Consider the following 22520-nt stretch of genomic DNA (forward strand, 5'->3'; position numbering starts at 1 on the left):
GGTTCAAATTCGTGTTCAACAAACATGGCTGCCGCTGGAGAGCTAATATGTGTAGATTCTGCCATTGAGTCGGTTTTAGAAGACCTTGACAGCCCCTTAACTTTGAAAGAGGAACAAAGAAACGCAATCAAGGCATTTGTAGATCGTAAAGATGTTTTTGCCGTCCTTCCTACGGGATTCGGTAAAAGTTTAAGGTATCAGATGGTCATACTACGTTGCTCTGATTAGTTCTAGGTATCCAATTAAGCGAAGAGGCATTTTCTTTCCTGGTTCGTTGAAACACGCCCCATAATCACAGCTCAATGGAGCAGACTTAGACTCATATTCTGACTAGAATTATGAGTATGACATCGTCAGGCTACTTAATTACTGCAAAGCTGTGTGTTTAACACTTCCAACCCCAAGGGCTTTTTTTGACTCTGTTAGGTAGTTTGCCATGCCTGATATTTTTGTATATTTTATCTAACTAAAACCCATGAGGCAAAAGTGGCATTTATGATTATATTCTAGAACAACTCAGCAATAATACAATGAGAGTAAAAGGATTGTAGTAAAACAAAGTTTTGTATTAAAATGAAATATAAAGACACTAAAATGAAATCTAGTTTTAGAGGTGCTCAAACTTTGTACAAAAACACATTGTAAATATTTTGGAAGTTTTCTTTTTTACTCTGAACCTTGTAAACAAAGGTGTTTGCTCCAAAAAGGTGAGTTTAGCATTCAAAAAGTGTGTGTGGTTTCTATACTTATTATAAGTAATATAGAAAGTGACACTTTTCTTCACTTAGACCACTATGCATATTGATGAGAGAGGTGTGAACATTCTGGGACACCTTGGTCAAAAGACAATGGCCAGCACGTAATGGCCCTGGAATGTCTTTGTGGCCCTCTACCCCCTTCAGGTTTTCTTGACACATCATGAACCAATGGTGATCACTGAATTACCATCCCCTTATCATATGAATAGTTGTAATTTGCTAATGGGAGGGTCAAAACCTCACTCAGATGCTGAAATGTGCAAAGGATAAGTTATACTCTCCTTACAAAGTGATTATTTAAACTTTAGTTTCAAACTGTATATATTTAAAAAGAAACAGGTTCAAGGTTGCTGTGGGTGTTAGTTTTATGTTTGTAGGACAAAAACTTGCGGAGATTTTTAATTCTATTAATAAAAATACCACCAAGTGCCCCACGGGGCCCCTTCGTTTTGGAAGGGTTAAAGTATTTAGTGCAGTGGGTAGGCACTGTAACATATTTATGGGAAACCCAAAGGTGCATGCTGTGATCAACTGTGGTTGGCCGGTTTGAGCCAAAATGCCCAGGCTGATTTTTTGTTGTTGTTCCAATCCAGCCCTGAGATGAGACCAGATAGAAATAGTGGAGATGAGACCGGACTTATAAAGAGACCGCACAAATAAAGGGCATGCGATTCACAAATATATTTCATTATACACAAATGTATATTTTCTAAGGCACATAAAACATTTCACATTTTAAATGAGTTCACACTCAGACAAATATGTTTATAAAATCAAAAACATATTTTGCCATTATTAAATGTATTTACAGGCTGATGAACCTGCATTTACAAACGTTTTGCATTTGTGAACTATCCTGCATTTGTGTGTGTTTTTTGATACATCCCTGACTTGGCTCGTCCACAATATTTTTATTTTTGTTGTTGCCTATCAAATGGCTTTTTCCATTTCAGCCAATCACATAAGTGTTAATTCAAGTTTAGAATTGAACTTGAACAAAATGCGTAGATTCATCTGCGATTCATCTGCGATTCATCTGCGCAGTGTGCGACCAACAAACAATTACAAATGTCTTCTGTATCAGCGCTAGCTACATTTAGTTAATGTATAGTTTGCTATGTTTGCAATTTATTTTGTTGTGAAATACCTTTCCCAAAATGAATATTTGCTATAGCATCTGTTATTGCTACAATTGATATCATAGCCCTGAAGCATTAAAGATATCCACTTGGCTAGCAAGCTAACACTGCATCGGTCATAGGCTTTTGATTGTCATGAAATGTAAGAAAGCAGATAGTTAGATAGTAACATTAGGTGCCCGATATGCTGGGCTAATACACAGAGTGAACTTGTTGACATCCAAACTCAATACCTTGTCATGTAGGCTGTAAATAATCCACACTGTTAGTGGTTTCTTCACTTGTTTAAAAAGCACAGAGTAATGAGTAATGATGGACAGAAAATGGACCACACATCTTCTGCCCTCGCCCTCTATATCCGTGGCATTAATAGATTATTTTTTGCAACTCGCCGTCAGCGTCATGTTTATTTATGGCAGCTAAGTTATACTGTCAGAATTGCTGGCACGAATAAGGCCCAATCCCATTTCTCATCTCTACCCCTACCCTTACCCCTACCCCTTCGCCTTCGCTTTTTCAAACGGAGCGGTAGCGGAAGGGGTTGAAACGCTAGCCCTTCAAATTGGGATAGCACTTCAACAATTACGTACGTCATCAGTACGAAGCGTCAGCTGTTACGTTACCGGAGAGCGACAGCTGTCACTCACCAGACATAAACAAACATGGCGCCTGCAGCTGTTATTTCCACAATGCAACATTTCATCAAACAAGTTTTAAAATCATGAATTACAAAGAAAATACTTTCATTTGTGTGATGCTTTCCCTGCTGTTTCCGACATTTTTAAATGGACTCGCGCGATGTTTTTTCTTTAATGATCACGGGTTCGCAATGCATTGAGGGAAATCAGTCTACCCCTCTGTTTGAAGTGTGCCCTCGGAAAATCTTCGTTTGGAGCGGTAGAAAGCGCTTCCCCTTCCCCTACCCCTCTGTCTTAACGTGAATTGGGACAGCCCTACCCCTCCACATGAACGCGCAAAACGGAGGGGAAGGGGAAAGACGAAGGGGTAGCGGGAGAAATGGGATTCAGCCTAAGTCAAAAATGTGTAAAATGACAGGTGATTCATGGCATCTTTTTTACTCTTACCGAGATGATCTTGTGAATAACAATGCTTTTGAAGTCAGAAAGAGAGAGAGTGACATGGCAAGTGTGAGATCGAGAGCATTTCCCTCCATGAGAAAGAATGAGATCAAGGTAGCTAAGTTAGATGTTAAAGCATGCAGAAGGGAGGAATTGCTAATTGGGAACGAGATGCTAGTGGCTAAACCTAGCAAAACCTGTTGAAATTTGCTTACTTTGACTCTATGACAAACTAGTGAGTCAACAACTTTCCTAACACAGTCAAACATCAAGCAAGCGCAACACAAGACAAAGCAAGACTGCAAATAAGCTACTTGCTAGTTCGGCAGACATTAGTAACCGGGAGTCCTAAGGCAAATTTACATAACGCAGTAGTAAAATGCCTACAGACCCTGGTATGGCAATAGCACCAAGGCCATTCTTCATATTAAACGTCATTGTAGCGCCCCCATTTTTTTAAGATATGATTTTAAGGTTAGATTGATAACCCTTACCCTTACCCTAAAGTACAATTGCTAAATACTGTTACTTTAAGGCAAAATAGTTCCTCACGTTCAGAGGCTGTTCAAAGGTTGCTCACGTTCTAAGCTATATTCTGGCACACACATTCCATGGTATGTATGGTGCATTTCATAATAGCCAAATAAATAAACATGAAGCTGACGGTAAGTTGCAAAAAGGGGGTAAGGGCAGAAGATTAGTGGTCCATTCTCCATCCATCATTACTCTTCGTATCGTAGAGAATTACTTTCAGTCGGGTTACCCAACCAAGCCTCGATTTCGTTTTCAATATGGCGGCGACGTGAATAAGGAGAATATAAGCTGTAAACAGACGTTACAGCAGCCATATAGGCTGTCGGAAACCCAACGTTTTACGAATTTTCCCAAAGTATTTACCCATTCATTTCAATTAGGGAAAAGGGTCCAAACAAGAACAACAATAGATGACTAAGAGCATTGCAAACATTTTTACACGAGCACCACACAGAACCAGGACGGAAGTTTCAGAGTTACAGCGGGGTAGCTTACATATTTCTCAAAACTGCTGGGAGCACTTTACTTTTGGTGTAAAGATGAACACAAAAAGATAACAGTACTGTAATCGCACAATCACACAAATTATCCATCATGACATTTTTCATACAATTCATAGATCATTAATGATTTCCCTTAAATAAATGTTTTGTATCGCTAAACCATAATTAAGGGAGTAACTGTACCTCCAGGAAACCTCATACAATGAATTGCTGATATTCCCATTTAAAAATGAGCTCCAGCCTGCCAAATTCAAACTGACCAACTCCACTCAGCCGTTCACATGGCATCTTTCATTTAAGGTTTGGAGAAAAAATACCCTAACCCTGAGTTGACAGAAATGTATTTTTAAAATATGTTTAAAAGCCAGAGTTGCTGACTTTGTCCCCTCCACCAAATGATGGACAAATGAACAGGATCACTTAACAGGTCCATCACTGGGTCAAAGCCTGTTTATGCAAGTATTTTATAGAGTGAATTTCTGGTTATACTTCAGTTGTCCTTCACTAATATACAGCAAAAAGGACTTCCCCTAGCCCTTAAGGCAACAACGAGATATTTATGCCATGCATCGGCTAAGTTCCCAGCAGAACTTTCGCTATCCTGCCCCATTCATCTGCCCCGCAGCATTTTACCCCCAAGACTCTGAGCTACCCTAACAGAGGATTTTACTGGCCAAAGATCTGTCAGTGAGGGGGGTTTGCTGTGTGCCTGGATATTTCTGCTCTAGGGGGTCTAAGTAATTTATGGATACATTCCTTTTGGTCTTGACTACAAAGCTTCCAGTTTCTCATTTGTTTATTTCTTTCCCACATTGAATTTCTCTCTGCACAATTAAAGTATGTTTAGGTCATTACCACCCATGTCAAACATTTTTCGTGTCCACACTGACAGGCGACAGAAGCAACACCCTGACGGACACACATCCACGCACACAAATACTCACATGCATCATCTTCAGTCTTCAGGGTTAGTCCACCGACCAGTTTCCCCTCCACATAAATAACCTTTTTAGACTTTTATGCTCTTAATAGTAATTTTTGGAAATTGATTGTATTGTTCATTTTTCAGTTACAATTTTGAGCATCATTTTTCCACAGGTCTCTCTGATCCAAGTTTTAAAGGGTGCATCAGTTTTTCATAACACTTGAACCCATTAAAGCTGTTTGTATTTCCCTTGAATGAAGAACTGATTTGTCCGTTCTAATTGTCCCCAAACTTGACAAATTAGAGTCGTTTTCTGCTAAATCTTTTGATTGCCTTCATTGTTCTCAGAAAATCTGTCATTGTATTTCTGAAATTATACTTCACTTATAACCGTAAATGTGCTACTTCCTACCAAAGCACTGATAGGTACCTAGCTTCCCTCTATGTGCATTTCTCCTCAAGAATAAATCTATCCATATTTTGAATGTTTGAATTGAAGACTACAGACAAAAATGTAATAGATTATGAAGACTCCTCATTTTACTGCCTCCAGATTTTGTGTAGATATTTATGTAGATGTGCACAGCCCTGCTTTTACTGATTGTTTTTACATTGATTCATTTTTAATCAATAGCTTCTATTTAGAAAGAGGAATCAGGAATCCATTTACATATGTCAGTCTTCTAAAAATGTAGAAGTTTCTGAAAGTGCCATGTATGGGTATGGCAGCAGTATAGCTTGGGGCCTGTTTGAAGGTGATGACACAGCAAATTGATTTAGTAAAGTTGCTATCCAAAGATTAGGCTGAGCTATTCACTTCTGTGGTGTACCATTATAGCACATGAAAGTGATGCAATGGCTAGGCTTACGTTAAATAGCCCAGAATTATGATATGACTCTGTTTAAACTATAAATTCATAAGCCATACTGTGGTTGACATGCACCTAACTCAAGTCCATCTTGAATTCAGGTATAGTTCCTTTCAGACCAACCAAATCAAGAAAATGATGTCTTCACATATATAGAGGTCCAACCCTAATATTCACTATGTACTATTTACTGTCTGTGCACATGAAAACACTAGTAGTTACCTCCTAGTGTGGTGTTTGGATTCACAGATGCCTTATGTATTGTATTTGTAGTGACATAAGAGCAATACATACACATTGATCTCCAGTTTAATATCCTGTGTATTTCTAGTTGAGTTGAATAGCCTTTAATTCAGAGTCTAAGAGGTTACAGGGGAAAGGAGATTGATTACAACCTCCCTGAGTCAGGATATTGTAGATTGATTGTGTGTGTGTCTGTGTGTGTGTGTTTGTGTGTGTGTGTGTGTGTGTGTGCATTCAATATTAATGAAAAATCTAATGAATTTCTTGGGGGACCTACTGTCTGACAAACTATGCTGTTGTATGGTATCTATATGCAGAGGTCTCTTAAACTTTTTTTTCCCAGCATTTCAGCAGCTCACAAACATTTTGCGTCATAGTCTAGATCAATTATATTAATGACTATTGATAATGATAATTGTGACGGACCGAGTGCCGGGTTACCATCAATACGTGGGTTTGGCCAAAATGAGGGTTCAAAAGTCATATGGGTTTATTAAATCTTGAAAAGGATTAAGCAAACCATAAAGCCATCACAAAAAGGCGAACCCAAATTCAAAATCCAAAAAGGTATAGAGAAAAACCCAAATTCAAAACCTCTAGGAAAAACCTGCTATGCATCTTAGTAAACTAAAATTCAGCAGTCTTGGGGCCTGATTTACTAACAGGATTGCGCCCATTTCTGGCGTAAAATAGCGGTCGTAAACATAAAACGGTATTTACTAAGGGGGCGCATTTGAGTAGAGTCGCATATTAACGCTTTGAGGGTGTGTACCTGCAAACAGGTGGGATGGTTCCGAAACGTGGGTGGTAACGCGCTATTTAATGGGAGGAGTGCGCCTAATGATGTATTGCGTCGTATTTACTAAACTGCCTGGTGAGCGCACATCTCTGATTTGCAGGCTAATTCTCCGCCTCATAAAAGCATGTCTTAACCAGGAAGCGCATTTCCACTGAGTCTGAAAACGATGATATGGCAGCAGCAAGGCGACGACAGAGACAGAGACAGCGAACAGAAATATTTTTTTCTTCTTATTTTTTACTCGTATAATTCATATTCATATATATGAAATTAAACTTCCGAACGTAATTGGAGAAATTGATCGCACCCGCATGCAAACAGTCCCACCTTCAATCCACAAACACTTTTACCAAAACAGAAAGCACACATATTCAATGAATGTCCAGGTCATATGTGATGCCAACATGATCATTACTTACGTGGTAGTGGTCTGTCCATGACAGTTTTATCTTCCGGAATAGTGCAATCTATCCATGATTGAGCAACGGTGATTTTGGCTACTTGGTAAATGTATTTGTTTCAGTGGGGATATATTGTAGTGAACCCATGTCCCTTGTAGAACGTATTTATCTCGCCATGTACACATCTATATGGTTATAATAGACAGTTTATGCATTAATGCCACCAATAGCATATTATTTATAATCGTGTTCTTTTAAACATCTCGCTGTAGGTGATGGCGGGCAAAACAACAATATAACCCATTGAATCAGGTTCAGTGATTGAGCGAACGTGAACCAATATATCTATCTCGTTATCTATTCGCTGAACCTTAGTTTTTTCTTCCTCGAATCTCCATGGTGGCAGTAACTTGCTGGCAAGTTCTCCAGTCTTTTAACGGTGCGCTAAATAATGATTGCCCAGCGCGTATCTGGCTTGATAAATATCACGGAAAATGAGGGGAAACACCGTGCGTTAATGTGCGCCTGGCAAAGGCGCAGATTAAGATGCGTTCTCAAATCAATGTTAGTAAATCAGGGTCTTTAAAGGGTGGAGTAAGCACAGTTTGCCCAGCGCAGATCTGGCTTGATAAATACCACGGAAAATGCGCAAAATCACCGTGCGTTAATTTGCGAACGCAGATTAAGCAGCGCTCGCATATTAGTAAATCAGGCCCTTGGTGTCCACTCACATGCATATACCTGACAAAGACTCCCCACTACACAAAATAGTCAACATAGAGAAAGGGGGCCAGCAGCATTCATAGGGGTAGACACAAAAACAAATTAATACACAGATCACAAGACAGACCCTGAAACACAATTATGGCATTTCTCTGTGTGCTAAACACAGATCAATTAAATAACTATGTAATAAACCATATTCCTAGGCATGTAAAAAGAAACCCTACCAAAGTGGTTTGGCCAAGACCATTATTTTGTCCCTACAGCTATCACAGGGTATTGCTAGTGTAATTAAACTGGAAACCAAATAAATGTTCCCGCTGTTTCTGGTGGCGCTTCTTTGCCTTCGAACTGTCAAGCTTCAAGAGGACACAATATCCCTAACATGTCGGTAATCTACCCTATCAAAAATTCAGTGAAACATAGTTTGGCAACCAGTTCACTAAAATAAATGGTTGAAAGCAAAAAATAGTGTTCTAACCTCCTTTGTTAAAGTGCTGCTAACAGGTTTGTGCATGTATGCAAGTAAAGTCGTCTGTGTGTGTATGCGCTTGTATGCAAGTGCAATGTGTTTGTGTGTGCTACCGGTCGTAATTACTGGGCAGAAGAGTCTCTTTCATGTGCGGTCGCCTCACGACCGTCACAATAATAATGATTATTTATAATTATGTAATCCATTATTATACTCTATTCCAGTCTTATTTTGGTTGCAGATGTGTAGTTAATTTTTTTTTCACTCGTTGCCATCTGAGAGCCAGGGTCTAAAACATTGGAGGAAAAAAACGTTTTGTCATCTAATTAAAATCAAATAGAGACCGAATTTCATTTTCTTTGTAGCATTGGCATATTCCAGACACAGAAGTCTTTCGGTAAAGACTCAGTATTAGATTGATTATTACTGCTCAATTGCATATAATGGGTATATCTGCACAATTTTATGTTAGAGATGACAGATGTTCTTTAGGAAGCCACAATACCAACCAAATTAAAATGCACCTTGCCTCATCTATTGTTATTAGCTATTCCACTTGAAATATTGGATTACAATGTTCAGATCCAGAAATATTAAACCTGAAATATTGGAATACAATACCTAGATCCAATTAAACTGGTCTGTCTATAGATGCATAGCCTCATACCTCAGACTCCAGTCCAGCATACCCGTAAGTAAAAATGTCCAAGTACTGTCATGAATCAACATGAATATTGGCCAGTTTAGCCTCTTCCACTTTTGTTGTTAGACTCTTTTCATTTTCTGCTTTTGTTATTTAGTAAATGACCAGTAATAGTAAATATTGCCCTGCTACAAGTCTACTCCTAAACTAAGATATTCCTGCCAAAGCAATCAAATTAAAGCTGTAACCTATAAAACCGAAAAAGATCATCACGTTGAAGTACAGATCTACATTAACTTTAAATTAATTTACATTGAATTGAGGTTTTATATAATGAAGGCATTCAGTAGGCTACCATCCATAATTTGTGTAGCTGAACATGAAAACATTTGGAATCTGAGAGATACATTTGGACCACAGTTTTGAAATATTAATCTTTTAATGCTTTTAGCTCATTCATGTTTTCAGACAAAACTGATTTTGCTCCCATGCAAGTACAGGTATTTCCCTCAAGAAATATCAGTCTAGTTTTATAATATCCACCCATGTCTCTCACCAATCCCACTCTAACGAGATCTCTCCTCTGCCCAAACACTGCTTGCTGACACGATTTCAGCAATACACCCACAAATTGATATTCAGCTTACAACATCCCACATATAGTCTATAGTCTTAGTGCTGCTTGTACATCACATCTAGTACTTGTATTAGTAATGAAAACGTTTGTCTCTAGCCCTCCCTCTGGTGTTGCACAGTATATGTTGTGTGTGTGCCGTTTGCCTAGTGGTTTCAGTACTTTGTACTGTTTAGGGCATATATAGATATGCGTAAAACCAGCCTGATCTGATGATAAAATACATTGTCGTCCTACTCACCAGTTATATGCCATCTTAGTTAATCCCATGCTTGAACACATCTGGACTGATTTGGTATTCTGTAAAGTAAATGCTTTTACTGACTGAATCTGTAATGTAACAGTGGAAAGTACACAAGCCTCACTGTTTCAACCATGTCATTTCTTCAATTTGTATTTAATGTTAAACAAGCTATGAAACCATAATACATTGCCATGTTGTGTGGATACAAGGTACATTTCTAGTGCTGTTGGAGCCAGCAGTGCCTTGGTTCATGTGATGAAAGGTCGTGTTTTACTTTTGTAATCGAGCCCTTGCGTCCAAAAGCCTCAAGTCACCACACACCTTGCAGTTGTGTAGAAGTTGCAGTAGTCCCTCTTGATGATTTCCTCCCACTGCTTTGATGTGCAGTAAGAGCTTTGAGGAATTTTCTTCCACAGTTTCCATGGTATTGTATGTAGGCATCCACTTATTATGGTCAAGTGTGTTTGAATTTCATGTCATTCAAAATATTGCCTCTCTTCCTATAGAAAATAGCAGCCAAAACCATACAACAATGTTTAAATTCAACCACTCCATCTCTGCAATATTCTGGCATGCTCATTGTCAGGAATCACAACACTAGGCTGTCAAGGGAAGAGATGTGAACTGCAGTGCAACAGCTGTACTTTAAGGCGAAGGACAACAGGCAGTATATCTACGGTCTCTTTTCATCGCCATTCTGTCAAACCTCATCTGCTAATGCATAATGTCCTCCACCTGTGTGTGTGTGTGTGTGTGTGTGTGTGTGTGTGTGTGTGTGTTTAAAAACCACTAATGCAAAGACTCTATATAAAATACATTTCATCTTCAAATGACTGAGGATTTGTCCATCTTTGTATGCCAGTATGGAGTATTCCCTGAAATCTTGTAGCCTGCTGTTTTTACAGCCAGATGTACATGTGTGCTATCCTCTGATCTATGATCTAAGAAGTGGCAGACATTAAGGTTGCTAGGCAGTTGATGGATGAATGCTGCCTCTGATTATAACATACAACGACGAATCTATATTTTAACATGGAAATGTGCTATGTTTAATATGGAATTTTGATGGCTTTAATTACTCAGTAAATGAGGATTATCCTTTGTATGTTCACACTGATGCAGTTATAACATAAATTGTCTATTCAGCATTGTGGTGATTGAATACAGTCGGGCAAATATGTTAGTGTTTTGAACACTTCACATATTTTGCATTCTCCCTGCAGGAAAAAAAAAAGACACTGTAATGCTTCTTTCTCACTGGGCTTAAATTGCTTTTCAGCTCAGCCCGAAAGCCGCTTTGGATCAAAACGATGTTGCTAAGGAGGTGTGTGGGGATGGGAGTGTGCTGCACAGAGTTTCTGGAACCGCTCCTACCCTTGCTGCCAAATTGTCTGGAGCCTCTGTGCATTATGGATCATGCAAATGGATAGAGCAACTTAATGAGTTTTAACTAAGGCTCTGAAGTCTTGGCGAGGTCCAGAACTGGCTGTCTGCCTCTATGGCGCGTGGTTATGACGACCACCTCAAACCTCTTCAGAAGGCTATAACTGAGGCTGGGAATGCGGACAAATTGCCCATTTGTCATTCTACGGTGCATCATGTTTTGTGGTGGTCCCGTTTTCTACCCCTTCTTGTGTCTTTTATTGAATTACTCTCTGGTTTAAGTCATCGGCTAAATCCCTAAATGTCACTATGCTCCTTCTGTGATTTGAAGACCAAAGACCATTAACAAAATGATTTATTCATTCACATTATGTTGTAAACACAGTGTACAGCAAATTGGTTTGTTATTGATTATAACTATTTTGTGTTAAATGCAATACCATGTGAGCACTGCCATGAAATAGAGAAGTAAGGAGCACAGACTATAAACTGAAATAGTGGTTGGACATGTTCTCTTGTATGTTTAGCTTGTGTTCACTTCATTTATTTGATTTATTAACTGAGCCGAGGGAGAGAGTGCCACCTAGATAACCAGGTCTAATGATGTCTCTGTATGCAAGAACCCATTTGCTCTCAAAGGACCAAAATGTCTCAGTTACTTACGTAACCTCGGTTCCTTTAGTGGAACCGCAGACATTACCAGATGGGAAGTGACGTAGTCACGCATCCAACTTCGAATACACTATTCATTCACGCCTGGAAGGCTGAGATGCGTCAATCATCTCCTGAGCCCGGCCCCTCAGGAGCGCATAAATATGAGCGCTTTGACGCATCTCGTTCTCTTGGAAACTTGAGCGTAACATAAAACACACCCCCTCCAAGAACAAATGGACACTTTACACGCAACCTCGGTAATGTCTGCGGTTCCACTAAAGGAATCGAGGTTACGTAAGTAACCGAGACGTTCCTTGTCGTATAACCTACGACATTATTAGATGGGAACCGTATCCCTTAACGCGTGAAAAATACAGTGTCAATAAACCTTAGCCAGCTCCTCGTACTTCTGACCTCCCAAGAGGTTCTCACGACAGCTGGCGGTTAACATCACGGGGCAATCCCTTCTTTACATAGGCTACAAGATCTCTGATCACCAGCCTACATGATTTCCCCTTATATCGGTTCATTTGCATTTATCATATAAAAGCTGATGAACACATACATTACTATGCCTTCCTTCCACGTAGCCAGAGTGATCTCTGATCACCTGCCTACATGATTCTCTCATATAACGGTTCATCAGCATTAGCACAAAAGCTAATGAACACATACGTTATCAATAACCTTCTCACGCAGACTAAGTGATCTCCAATCGTCTGTTTACATGATTTCCCCAAATATCGGAACGTAAGCATTTAACGTGTAAAAGCTGGCAACCGTTCATATTAATAACCATTCACAGGCTCTGGGGAGCTATTGAATTATCAGCGTGTAAGACTCCTTGCAAGAAAGCAGGAATAGCCACATCTAACATATAGAATCTAATGAAAGTGTGGCGAGAATTCCAACTCGCAGCCTTACAAATGTCTTCGACTGAGAAGCCTTTCAATAAGGCCCAGGAGGAAGAGACTCCCCGAGTAGAGTGTGCACGCAACTTTACCAGCGGCTCTAAAGATAAACTCTTATAAGACAAAACAATAGCCTCCACAATCCAACGGGAAAGGCTAGGTTTTGAAAGAGGTCTGCCCCTCGCGTGTGCTCCAAAGCATACGAATAGTTGGTCAGATTTCCTGAAAGCACTGGTGCGTTTTGTATAACAGTGGAGAGCGCGCACTGGGGACAGCTTATTCAAAAGCTCCTCCTCCGCCGAAGCGAAAGGGGGAGGCAAAAATACTGCCAACTCAATTACCTGATTGCGAAATGGAGTTGACACCACCTTAGGCGTGTAAGCGGCATTCGGACGCATAACCACTTTGTCACCAGCAATCGCGAACTGTAGGCACGATGTGCTGACTGACAGAGCGCGCAAGTCACCCACGCGTTTTGCTGACACCAAAGCCAACAACAGCGTGGTTTTAAATGAAACAAGTTTCATATCTACCGTCTCAAGGGGCTCAAACGGAGGACCTGTGAGAGCGTGTAAAACCACCAGCAGATCCCATGAGGGTACTAAGTGCCTTTCGGGCACTCTGAGACGCCTAACGCCAGCCATAAAGCGTGACGTTAGAGGGTGATTACCTGGAGTTTTACCATTAATGCCTGCATGGCAGGCCGAAATAGCCGCAAGGTAAACTTTGAGAGTGGAAGCCGCCTTCCCCTCATCAAATAACTGCTGCAGGAATTCTAAAATGACGTTCAGAGCGCAATTGACAGGATCGCACTGCCGCGCGACCCACCATTGATCAAATCTGCGCCACTTCAGCGTATAGAGGGATCGTGTCGACAGAGCCCAAGCACTCTGTATTGTGGACACCACTGCATCAGACAGCCCTGAAGCTATCAGCCTGCTCCTTTCAGGTGCCAGGCTCTGAGCTGCCACAGCTCCGGTCAGGGATGCCATATCGTGCCGTGCGCCTGCATCAGGAGATCTCTCCGTAAAGGCAGCGTCCATGGAGGTTGCACTGACATCCTGTATAGATCCGCGCACCATGGTTGATTGTGCCAATGGGGGCTATTAATATCAATTCTCTGCCCTCGTCCCTTATCCTGCTCAGCACCTGCTGAAGGAGAGAGATCGGGGGAAAAGCGTTAAGACGCATGTTCGGCCATTGGTGGCCCAGCGCGTCTACACCTAAAGGGGGGTTGTCTCCCCTCAGTGAGAACCAGATCCACCTGAGCTCTGTGAAAACGTAGCCAGATCTGCTCGATCACCTGAGACCAGAGGCCGTTTACTGATTTTCCCTCGCAGATCACACCCCACTCTGACGTGGAAGCGTCTGTGATTGCTTCTATTCTTCCTTGAGATAAACCCACTTCCACAGAGGTGGAATTTAATATCATTCCCAGGAAAAGAGCGGACTGAATGGGAATAAGAACGCTTTTTAGATTGTTCACCACGAAGCCTAGATGATGTAGGTGCAATACCACTAGATGGCACTCTTGTAACGCCGCTTCTTTTGACTTCGAGCAAATAAGCCAGTCGTCTAAGTAATTGTTCAGAATACAGAGGTCTAAGATTGGTCGATATTTTCCGTCCTTTTCTGGGACTAGAAAATAGCGACTGAAGAACCCCCTGTTCTCTTCTCCGAGAGGAACAGGCTGTATTGCTCCCTTTCCTAGAAGGGAGCCTATTTCCTCCTGTAGGAAACGCGTTTGGTGCGGTGGCACTAACGTTTGAACCGTGCCCCTGAACCTCGGCGGGGGACGGGCAAACTGGAGCGTGCATCTTACTGATACGGTCTTTAGAACCCAAGGTGCCACTGCGCATGCGCGCCAGCTCTCCACACAGTCGTGCAGGCTGGGCCGAGAGCGAAATACTTGGTCGAGCATAAGCTCGCTCATATTCAATCTGTTTAGATCTCTGACTAAAGAGGGAGACTAGATCTGGGGTTGCCCCCTCGGTTTGAATAAAAAATGCAGGATGAGTGTGCGCAGTGGGGACACTGCGGGGGGAGTAACACAAGCATGTCGAAACGCTGCGCCTAAAGGGACAGTTGGGACAGATACATTTAGTGTGTTTGGTGTAACTTGACAAACCGTAGCTGGCATGATTTTTACATGGGAGAAGCGGGCCAATTTCCCTGGTGGTGAGGGTTCCACCTCTCCCCCTCCCCTCTTTTTCAGCCGCAGATCAGGAGGCTGAAGAGTTTCCGCGACCCCTCCCCCGCCTGGCAGCATGCTGGTGTGCTCCGCGGGGTGCGCTCTGCGTCTGGCGTGGAGTGGGCTGACGCGAGTCGGGTTGCTCCGGAAGGCGGAAGGGGTGCCTGTGCCATCCACCGTGCGCCGGGACCTTAGCTGGCGGAGGTGCTGGCGAACAGAATCAGCTGCGCTTGACTCCTGTGGCTGGAGTCGCCTGAGCAGAGGAGCGCTGGTCAAAGATGGAGCGGGGCATCCAGGCTTGAAACGCCTCGCGGCTCTTCTTCTCCGCCTCGAACTGGGCGGCCATCGCACCCACAGACTCACCGAAGACCCCGTCGACGGTGAGTGGCGAGTCCAGAAGAGGAGCCTTCTCTTTGTCGCTGAGCTCTGCCAGTGACAGTCAAAGCGACCGCAGAGTCGCAACGGAGGTGCCCATGACTCTTCCCTGAGCCTGCGCTGTGCAGCAATGCGACGGAGAGAGAGATCCGTCGCCCTGCGCAGCTCAGCCACCACCTGATGGTCGCCTCCAAGTGACGCGGCTAACTCCGTTAGCAGCTTCGCCTGGTAACGCTGCAGGAGAGCAGAGGTGTTGGTGGAACAGGCGGCTTGCCCAGCCGCCAGGTACACCTTCTCCGCCAATGAAGCCTGGTGACGGGAAATGCGTGAGGGCAGAGCAGGCTTCTGGCCGAGACGCGCCGAGGGAGCAGAGGGTGAGAGGTAACCCGCCACTGCGTCTTCCACCGGAGGGACGGAGAGGGAGCCGCTCTCTTTCGCCTGGTCGAGGTGGAGGTAGGCGGCGAAGCCTGGAACCGGGGCACCTCCTGAGTAGGGGGTGTACCAGGTCGCTGTGTGCTCCCTATGCACTTCTGCGAAGAAAGGGAGGGGGCTGGGAGCCGTGGCTGGAGGGCCGCCATAGAATTCCCGTTTAGCAGGGAATACTGCACGACAGGAGGTGGAGGGAGAGGGAGACCGAGATGGGTCGCAGCCCTCAGCGCCACCTCGTGCAGCTGTTGGACCAGAGTCCTGGAAGTGACGGGCGGCTGCTCGGCTACATCCATATCCTCACTCTCCGACGAGAGCTCTTCGGATTCGGGCAGGCTCCCGGTGTCCAGACCGAAGTCTAGTTCGAGGGCCGGCATCTCCACGAAGCTAGAGGTTAGCTCCACCGCCTCGCGTTCCGTGGTGACCAACGGGGCGGGGGGAGGGATGAGAGAGGGGGAAGGGCTAGCGGGTGAGGCTACAGCCGGAGGGCGGATGCCAGACACCACTCTGCTGGAAGCGGAGGAAGCACGGAGCCCCCCCAGAGCAATCCCAGAACGCCAGGCACTTCCTGACTCTGGCCAACTCCATCTTGGCACAGAGTTCACAGAGTTCACACGAGGGGCCGATGGCAGCAGCCGCATGGTCTTTGCCTAAGCAGACCAGGCACAGGCGGTGACGGTCCCCTTTCTCTCTGGCGTGCCCACAGTCCGGGTACGCCTGTCTGGTAGACATATCTGTAAATACAAAGAATTAGTGCGAGTGAAAGTAATTGTAACAAAGCACGTTAACAGGTGGTTAGCAAGCTAGTCAGCGACTGGCTAGTAACAGTTACAATACAGTGACTCGACTACAGAATAAAACAAGCCAATAAACTCGAGGCACTCAGAGCTAGTGTAGGGATAAACCCGACTCACCGGCTACAAGAATATTAAGCACACGAGATAAATTAGCAAGTAGCAATTTTTTTTCTTGAGCGTAACGAGAAGTGTGATGTTAGGTACGAATACCTAACGTTGAAAGTTGAATAGAGAACGAGATGCGTCAAAGCGCTCATATTTATGCGCTCCTGATGTGGGGGGGTCAGGAGATGAGGCATCTCAGCCTTCCAGGCGTGAATGAATAGTGTATTCGAAGTTGGATGCGTGACTACGTCACTTCCCATCTGGTAATGTCGTAGATTCTACGACAAGGAACTCACTGCGTGTCTGCAAAATATGATACAATAAGAAAAAACACAGTTTTAAGGAAAAATGTTGTCTCTTAATTCATTAAGGATGTCTCTAACATAAGGACAGTGACAATATAGTACTGGATTAAATGAGGAACATCTTGCCCTACTTTTGTTTAATGGATGCACAGTGCGTCTTTACATTGGTACTTCATGCATTGGTTGGCAAGACCACTTTTTTGCTTTTATGGTGTTCATGGTGACGCTTTTAGTTTAGGTTCCTCAAAACTGAACATTAGTCACACTTCAGTGACACTTATGCTTCAGTTACACATTAGTAAAACATTCTAAAATAAGTGTAGCAGATAAAGGGTTAATTAAAAATTCACAAATGCAAAACGTGAGATAATTTTGCTTTTTGCTCAGTAAGCTTGTTAAAGAAATCAAACAAGGGGAGAAAACTCCTGAGATTTCTGCAATGATTCTTTCTAACTTGTGGCGTTATAGATACTACAGTACCTGTGAATGAATGAATGAATGAATGAATGTATGTGTTATGTTTGATTATTGTCTTTTGTGTTGTTATTATTGTAGCAATAGGATGCTCTTTTTATGGTGTATAGTATATGTTCATGTTTATACTCTTTGTTTCTTTCCTTTACCTTCATCTTTGATTCTGGCAAACTTGCTGATTGAAAGAGCTGAGTGCAGTTTCTGGAGAAAGGGGATTGGAAATCAAAGCTCTCCAGCAGGGCTTTGATTTGCCTCATCCCCTTCATTATTTATCATTTTTCTTATCATGCTTTTCGTGATTAAATGAGAAATTCAGCTCACTCTAAAAACAGTCTATTGTAGGGGGAAAGGGCATATGTTACAAAAGAGGTACTCAAATGCAAAATTGGAAAACCAGTAATGGTCAGTCCTTCGACTTGGACTATGTGCGTTTATATCTAATGAAAATAAATGAAAAACAGAATGAAGACTTAAATACAGGACTGATGTGAAATGTGCAAGGCCCTGTGAGAAGGCACGTTTCTTCCCTCTTACGTGTCTTGATGTAGAGAAGAATGCTTTCCTCCACCTACCCCATGCTTGTTATGTTGTACAACATATTTAGAGGTAGGAAGAGGTTACCCTTGTTATATGAAGCAGTGCACTTCATCTTTGAACAGTGTTTTGATGCCTGTTTGTTTGATCCGTCGTGGATTCAATATGAGTTTCCAGAACGCAGGCATTTGCTATAACCTAACACACACACACACACACACACACACACACACACACACACACACACACTACTCATACCACTTTAAGTATGCGGTATGCCAGCCACTGATTTGAGACATCACTGTGTGTTAGGATCACAGTTATGGCTCATTGGGAGCAGGCCTCTGTCACTAACCATGAATTATGAGTTTTCATCGCTGTATGACCTTGTAAGCTAAAGTATCCTGTTTCACACTTCACTTTTGATGGGGAGTGCATCTTACGTACATAACCAACTCTAAGATACCCTCTCTTCTTTTTGTCTTCCCCAGGGCAGTTCCTCATGGTTAACAGCTCTATGTTGGGAGGCCCCTGGGTGCAGAGTCCATGGTTTAATGGTGGCCACAGCTCCTGCGATATAGACATGACAGTGTTCCTGCATCCGAGGCAGAAGGGGCGATATACAGTCTGGCTCATCGAGAGGGATAAACCCCCTGTGGTTCTTTTGAACACAGACCCACCACACGTCACAGGGTAAGATCACTCAAATGTACAACCATTGCAATGGTACAGCTCTGAGGCACCATGACAGACAAGTGACCCCAATTTTTTTTTTTTTAAAAGGAGCCTTAAAAAAGCTTTCATTATTTTATTCATGCCTGCCTAGGCTGAAGATCACAGGGTCTAACGAGTCAAATAAGCCTGTGAAAGTGTGCATGCATGTGTGTTTCCCTGCATATATATGTGAAAACCATGTCGTGGAGAAAGACAGCCAATGGGGAATGGGTCATTATGTCGAGTCATTTTTGTACTGTTTTTGTGGCCATTATCTCTGATCAGCCAAGCCATCCAGATATGCTCGACTCCCACGCTTGTTCCCAAGGCATGAATATAAAGGGTCTGAGACTTAACTTCCGGTCAGAAAGAGAAAATAAAATGTGTTTAAATTCACTTGGAAGCAGCTTACGTAATCAGCATCTTTGTGCTTTGAAAATGACAAGTGTGTGGAATTCACATGACTTGCTTTCAGCAACGCCAGGTAGTGACATGATTGCCTGATAAGTCAAATCAATAATGTTATATGGAGATAATATGGAACGACAGCTGATATCATGTTGTTTCTTCACAGAAAAGATTCTACAGGTTACATTCTAGCATCTGAATTCAGAGGTGTGGAATTTAGAGGTTCTGGTAACTGATTGACTTGTGCGAGATACTGTTTCCATATGACATGGATAGTCTTTCTAAATGTTTCAGTAATTAGTCCTTCTTATGGGAAAAATACTGATAAGAGTACATCTGTGACTGAATGCTTATGTGCGCGCGTGAGTGTGTGTGTGTGTGTGTAATTTTCTGTAATTTGATTGTGTGGATGTGTATGCACATGTGTGCCTGTTTACCGCATATGGGATGTGAACTATCTTTTGTAGTCATCTCAAGGTATCCACCCACACAGCATCACACCTCTGCGCTACGGGCTTCTATACCACTCCAGCAGAAAGGTGAATTCTGATAAGACACTCAGAATTCACTTGAAAGGTACATCAGTCTCAGGGCCAGGAATATATAGTATAAATGAAAACCAATCAATGTTGGATTTGCATACTGCATGGAATTATTTTTATTAAATAAACCATTTATTATTTCAGTCAGTACCACCTGATAATTCTTTGTGCCAATATAGACCACTGATTGTAGGCACAGGCCCCTTACTAATTAACCTGTAGGGGCTAACAAGGTGTTTTTCTAAAACTCGCTTAAAAACACCACAGAGCAGGCCTTTATGTGGGTTTTTAGATAAAGAGAGACCGTTGTCTCTTAGAAAAGAGGCTTATTAGCATGTTTCTGTCCAATGTAACACCACAGAAGTAGTTTGGTCCTGGCTGTGTTTACAAAAAAAAATCAAGGCTTTCATAGCACACACAGAACCTGATTATGTGTTTTACACAGACTCTAAGGAAGAGGCTATTTTGTCTTGTTAAGTTTAGTTTAAGACTTTCTATTGCCATGTTTTAAGATGACTTATTGCATAAAATGTCATGTGGAAATATTAAATATATATGCAAATAACAAACACTAAAATCCCCCTAAGGCTGTTCTCGCCTGAGGGATTATGTCCTCCAGAAAATTCCGCACACCTCTAGTGTGGTGACAGGCCTCCCGCATATGTCCCTTGGAATGCTGTGTCACAAGATTAACTCTCTTATTCATTACCACACCAAAAAGCCAACTGGAACAGAACTTAATCTGCAAGGGATGACACACAAATAAAATTATAGGTTGATTGAGGTCATAGAGTCTAAGGGTCCAAAAATGAGAAAAGATGAATTTGCTGTGTCTGTGTGCTATAACAGGGCCTTTTCTTTCAACATTTAGAAAACAGCTGGGAGAACTCTAGCCACGCAACAGTCACTAGTCATTACTATTGATGACCAATGTTCATGTGCTTTTGTCTTTATATTGACTGGAAACAACATAGGACAGAAACAGAAAGCCAAGATGTGTAAAAGCTCATTTTACTTCAGTAAATAGAAACCTTAACTAGGGTTACTAACACAAAACAGAACTGACATATGAGGGGGGTGAGTAGAAAGTAAACAATAAACTGGCAATTATGACCATGCAACAACCAGAAACGTAAGTGTTTTCTTTCCAATACATTGTATTTATAGGAGTAAATTAAATGTTAAATACTTTTGTCTCTAAATCCATTTTATAATGCTACACGTCTCACTTCTTTTGCTTCACGTCTCACTTAAATTATTTATATTCACACATGCACAGCTTCTAGCCTACAACGTTGACAGCTTTGGCTGCATACACATTGGCCTCTGGTTCGTATGTATTGCAATGTATTTGTCAGTGGTGCAGCTATATTGAACCAGGGCACCTGACAGTGGAAAACTATAGAAGTCAATCCCAAAACATTAGTCTCTGAGGGGAAATCAGTGGAGGGGTGGGCTTCAAGGAGGTGTGCACATTGTAGCACTGGTTCTAGAAATGGCAAGAAACCGCTCATGATCTTATTGACTAAATGGAATACATAATAAACACATAATACACTTCCGTCTGATGAAAGCGAGCCTACACTTAGCCACACCTCGCCTGCTTCAGATGTAACGTTAGCATCTGATCTGTTCCTCAAAGTATAGCATGACTTGTAGTACACTGTAAACCCCAACAGTTCTACTAACTTATTAACATTATGTATTCAGTACTTAAAACCTGGTATTTAGTTAACCCAACTTTAAATGTATTCGTTTTCTGAGCAAGTGAAGATGTTTTAATTGTATTGCAATGTATTTGTTTGAGTTAACATTTACTGGTAACTCATATTTTTTTAGTATCTGACGTCATTGAGAACACCATTGCAGAGATCTTGTGATCAGAGACAGCAGACTTAAGGTAGAGGAGTCGTTTAATAATCGAGATGTTGGAAGGTTGCTAGTTTGATTCCCCACTCCTCCTTACCAAGTCTATAAGTGTGAACCCCTAAACTGCTCCTGATCTATCAATGCACAATTCCTTGTAAATCGCTTTGGATAAAAGTGTCTGCTAAATCACAGATGTAAATGTAAATGTACATCTGGCAACACTGTGAAGGCGGTCGACCAATGACAGTTCTCTCTACAGTAAGAGCTTGCGCAAGAAGTTGAAACTTAAGGGAGATACCCTTTCAAAAACTTGTAAGGGCGTAATAATTAGTTTGTGAAATACCCAGCGAAACACAAATATCCGATGAGGCTAAATCCTGGACAATTTTGGAATAATATGAGTTCAGAGAACTTAAAAATAATTAAAATAATAACAAAATAAATCAGTATAGCCTATGTTTATTTTTTTAAGTTAGGTTTACTTAAAAAAAAAAAATATATGTACTCAAATGTTATTATGTAATCGGTTACATCAAAAGTTTTAAGTACTCTGAACTTGTTCAGGGTTACAGTGTAGCCTACTCCTAAACTGCTAAACGGAGCTACACTCCACAACTTTAGGGGGAGCTCAGTAGAACTAAACACCAATTCTCCAGGATTGTGGCTTTTCTCTTTTTGGGGGGCGCCCAAATGGCCAACAGCAGCCCTGCACTTAATATTGTTTTATATTCAGTTTATTTGGAATGTGATTTAATGGAATGTGCAGAGGGTTATGTTACCTTGTGTTTATTAGATAATTGGGCATAACCCTGCCTTTTAATATAACATATATGCCTAAATAGGTGTACAAATATCATCGTATCAAG

General features: G+C 42.0%; 1 protein-coding gene across 1 annotated transcript in view; it reads left to right on the plus strand.

Moving 5' to 3' along the window:
• alk (ALK receptor tyrosine kinase) overlaps positions 1-22520 on the plus strand; it is a gene marked incomplete at both ends in the record, with an annotated part of 321781 nt that overhangs the window by 173335 nt on the left and 125926 nt on the right. The window contains one exon of the mRNA XM_080850148.1: positions 18613-18814. Within this exon, the coding sequence (XP_080706274.1) occupies positions 18613-18814 (202 nt within the window). The remainder of the gene's footprint in view (positions 1-18612; positions 18815-22520) is intronic.

This window comes from Sprattus sprattus (assembly GCF_963457725.1).
Source record: "Sprattus sprattus genome assembly, chromosome: 13".
Taxonomy (NCBI): domain Eukaryota; kingdom Metazoa; phylum Chordata; class Actinopteri; order Clupeiformes; family Clupeidae; genus Sprattus; species Sprattus sprattus.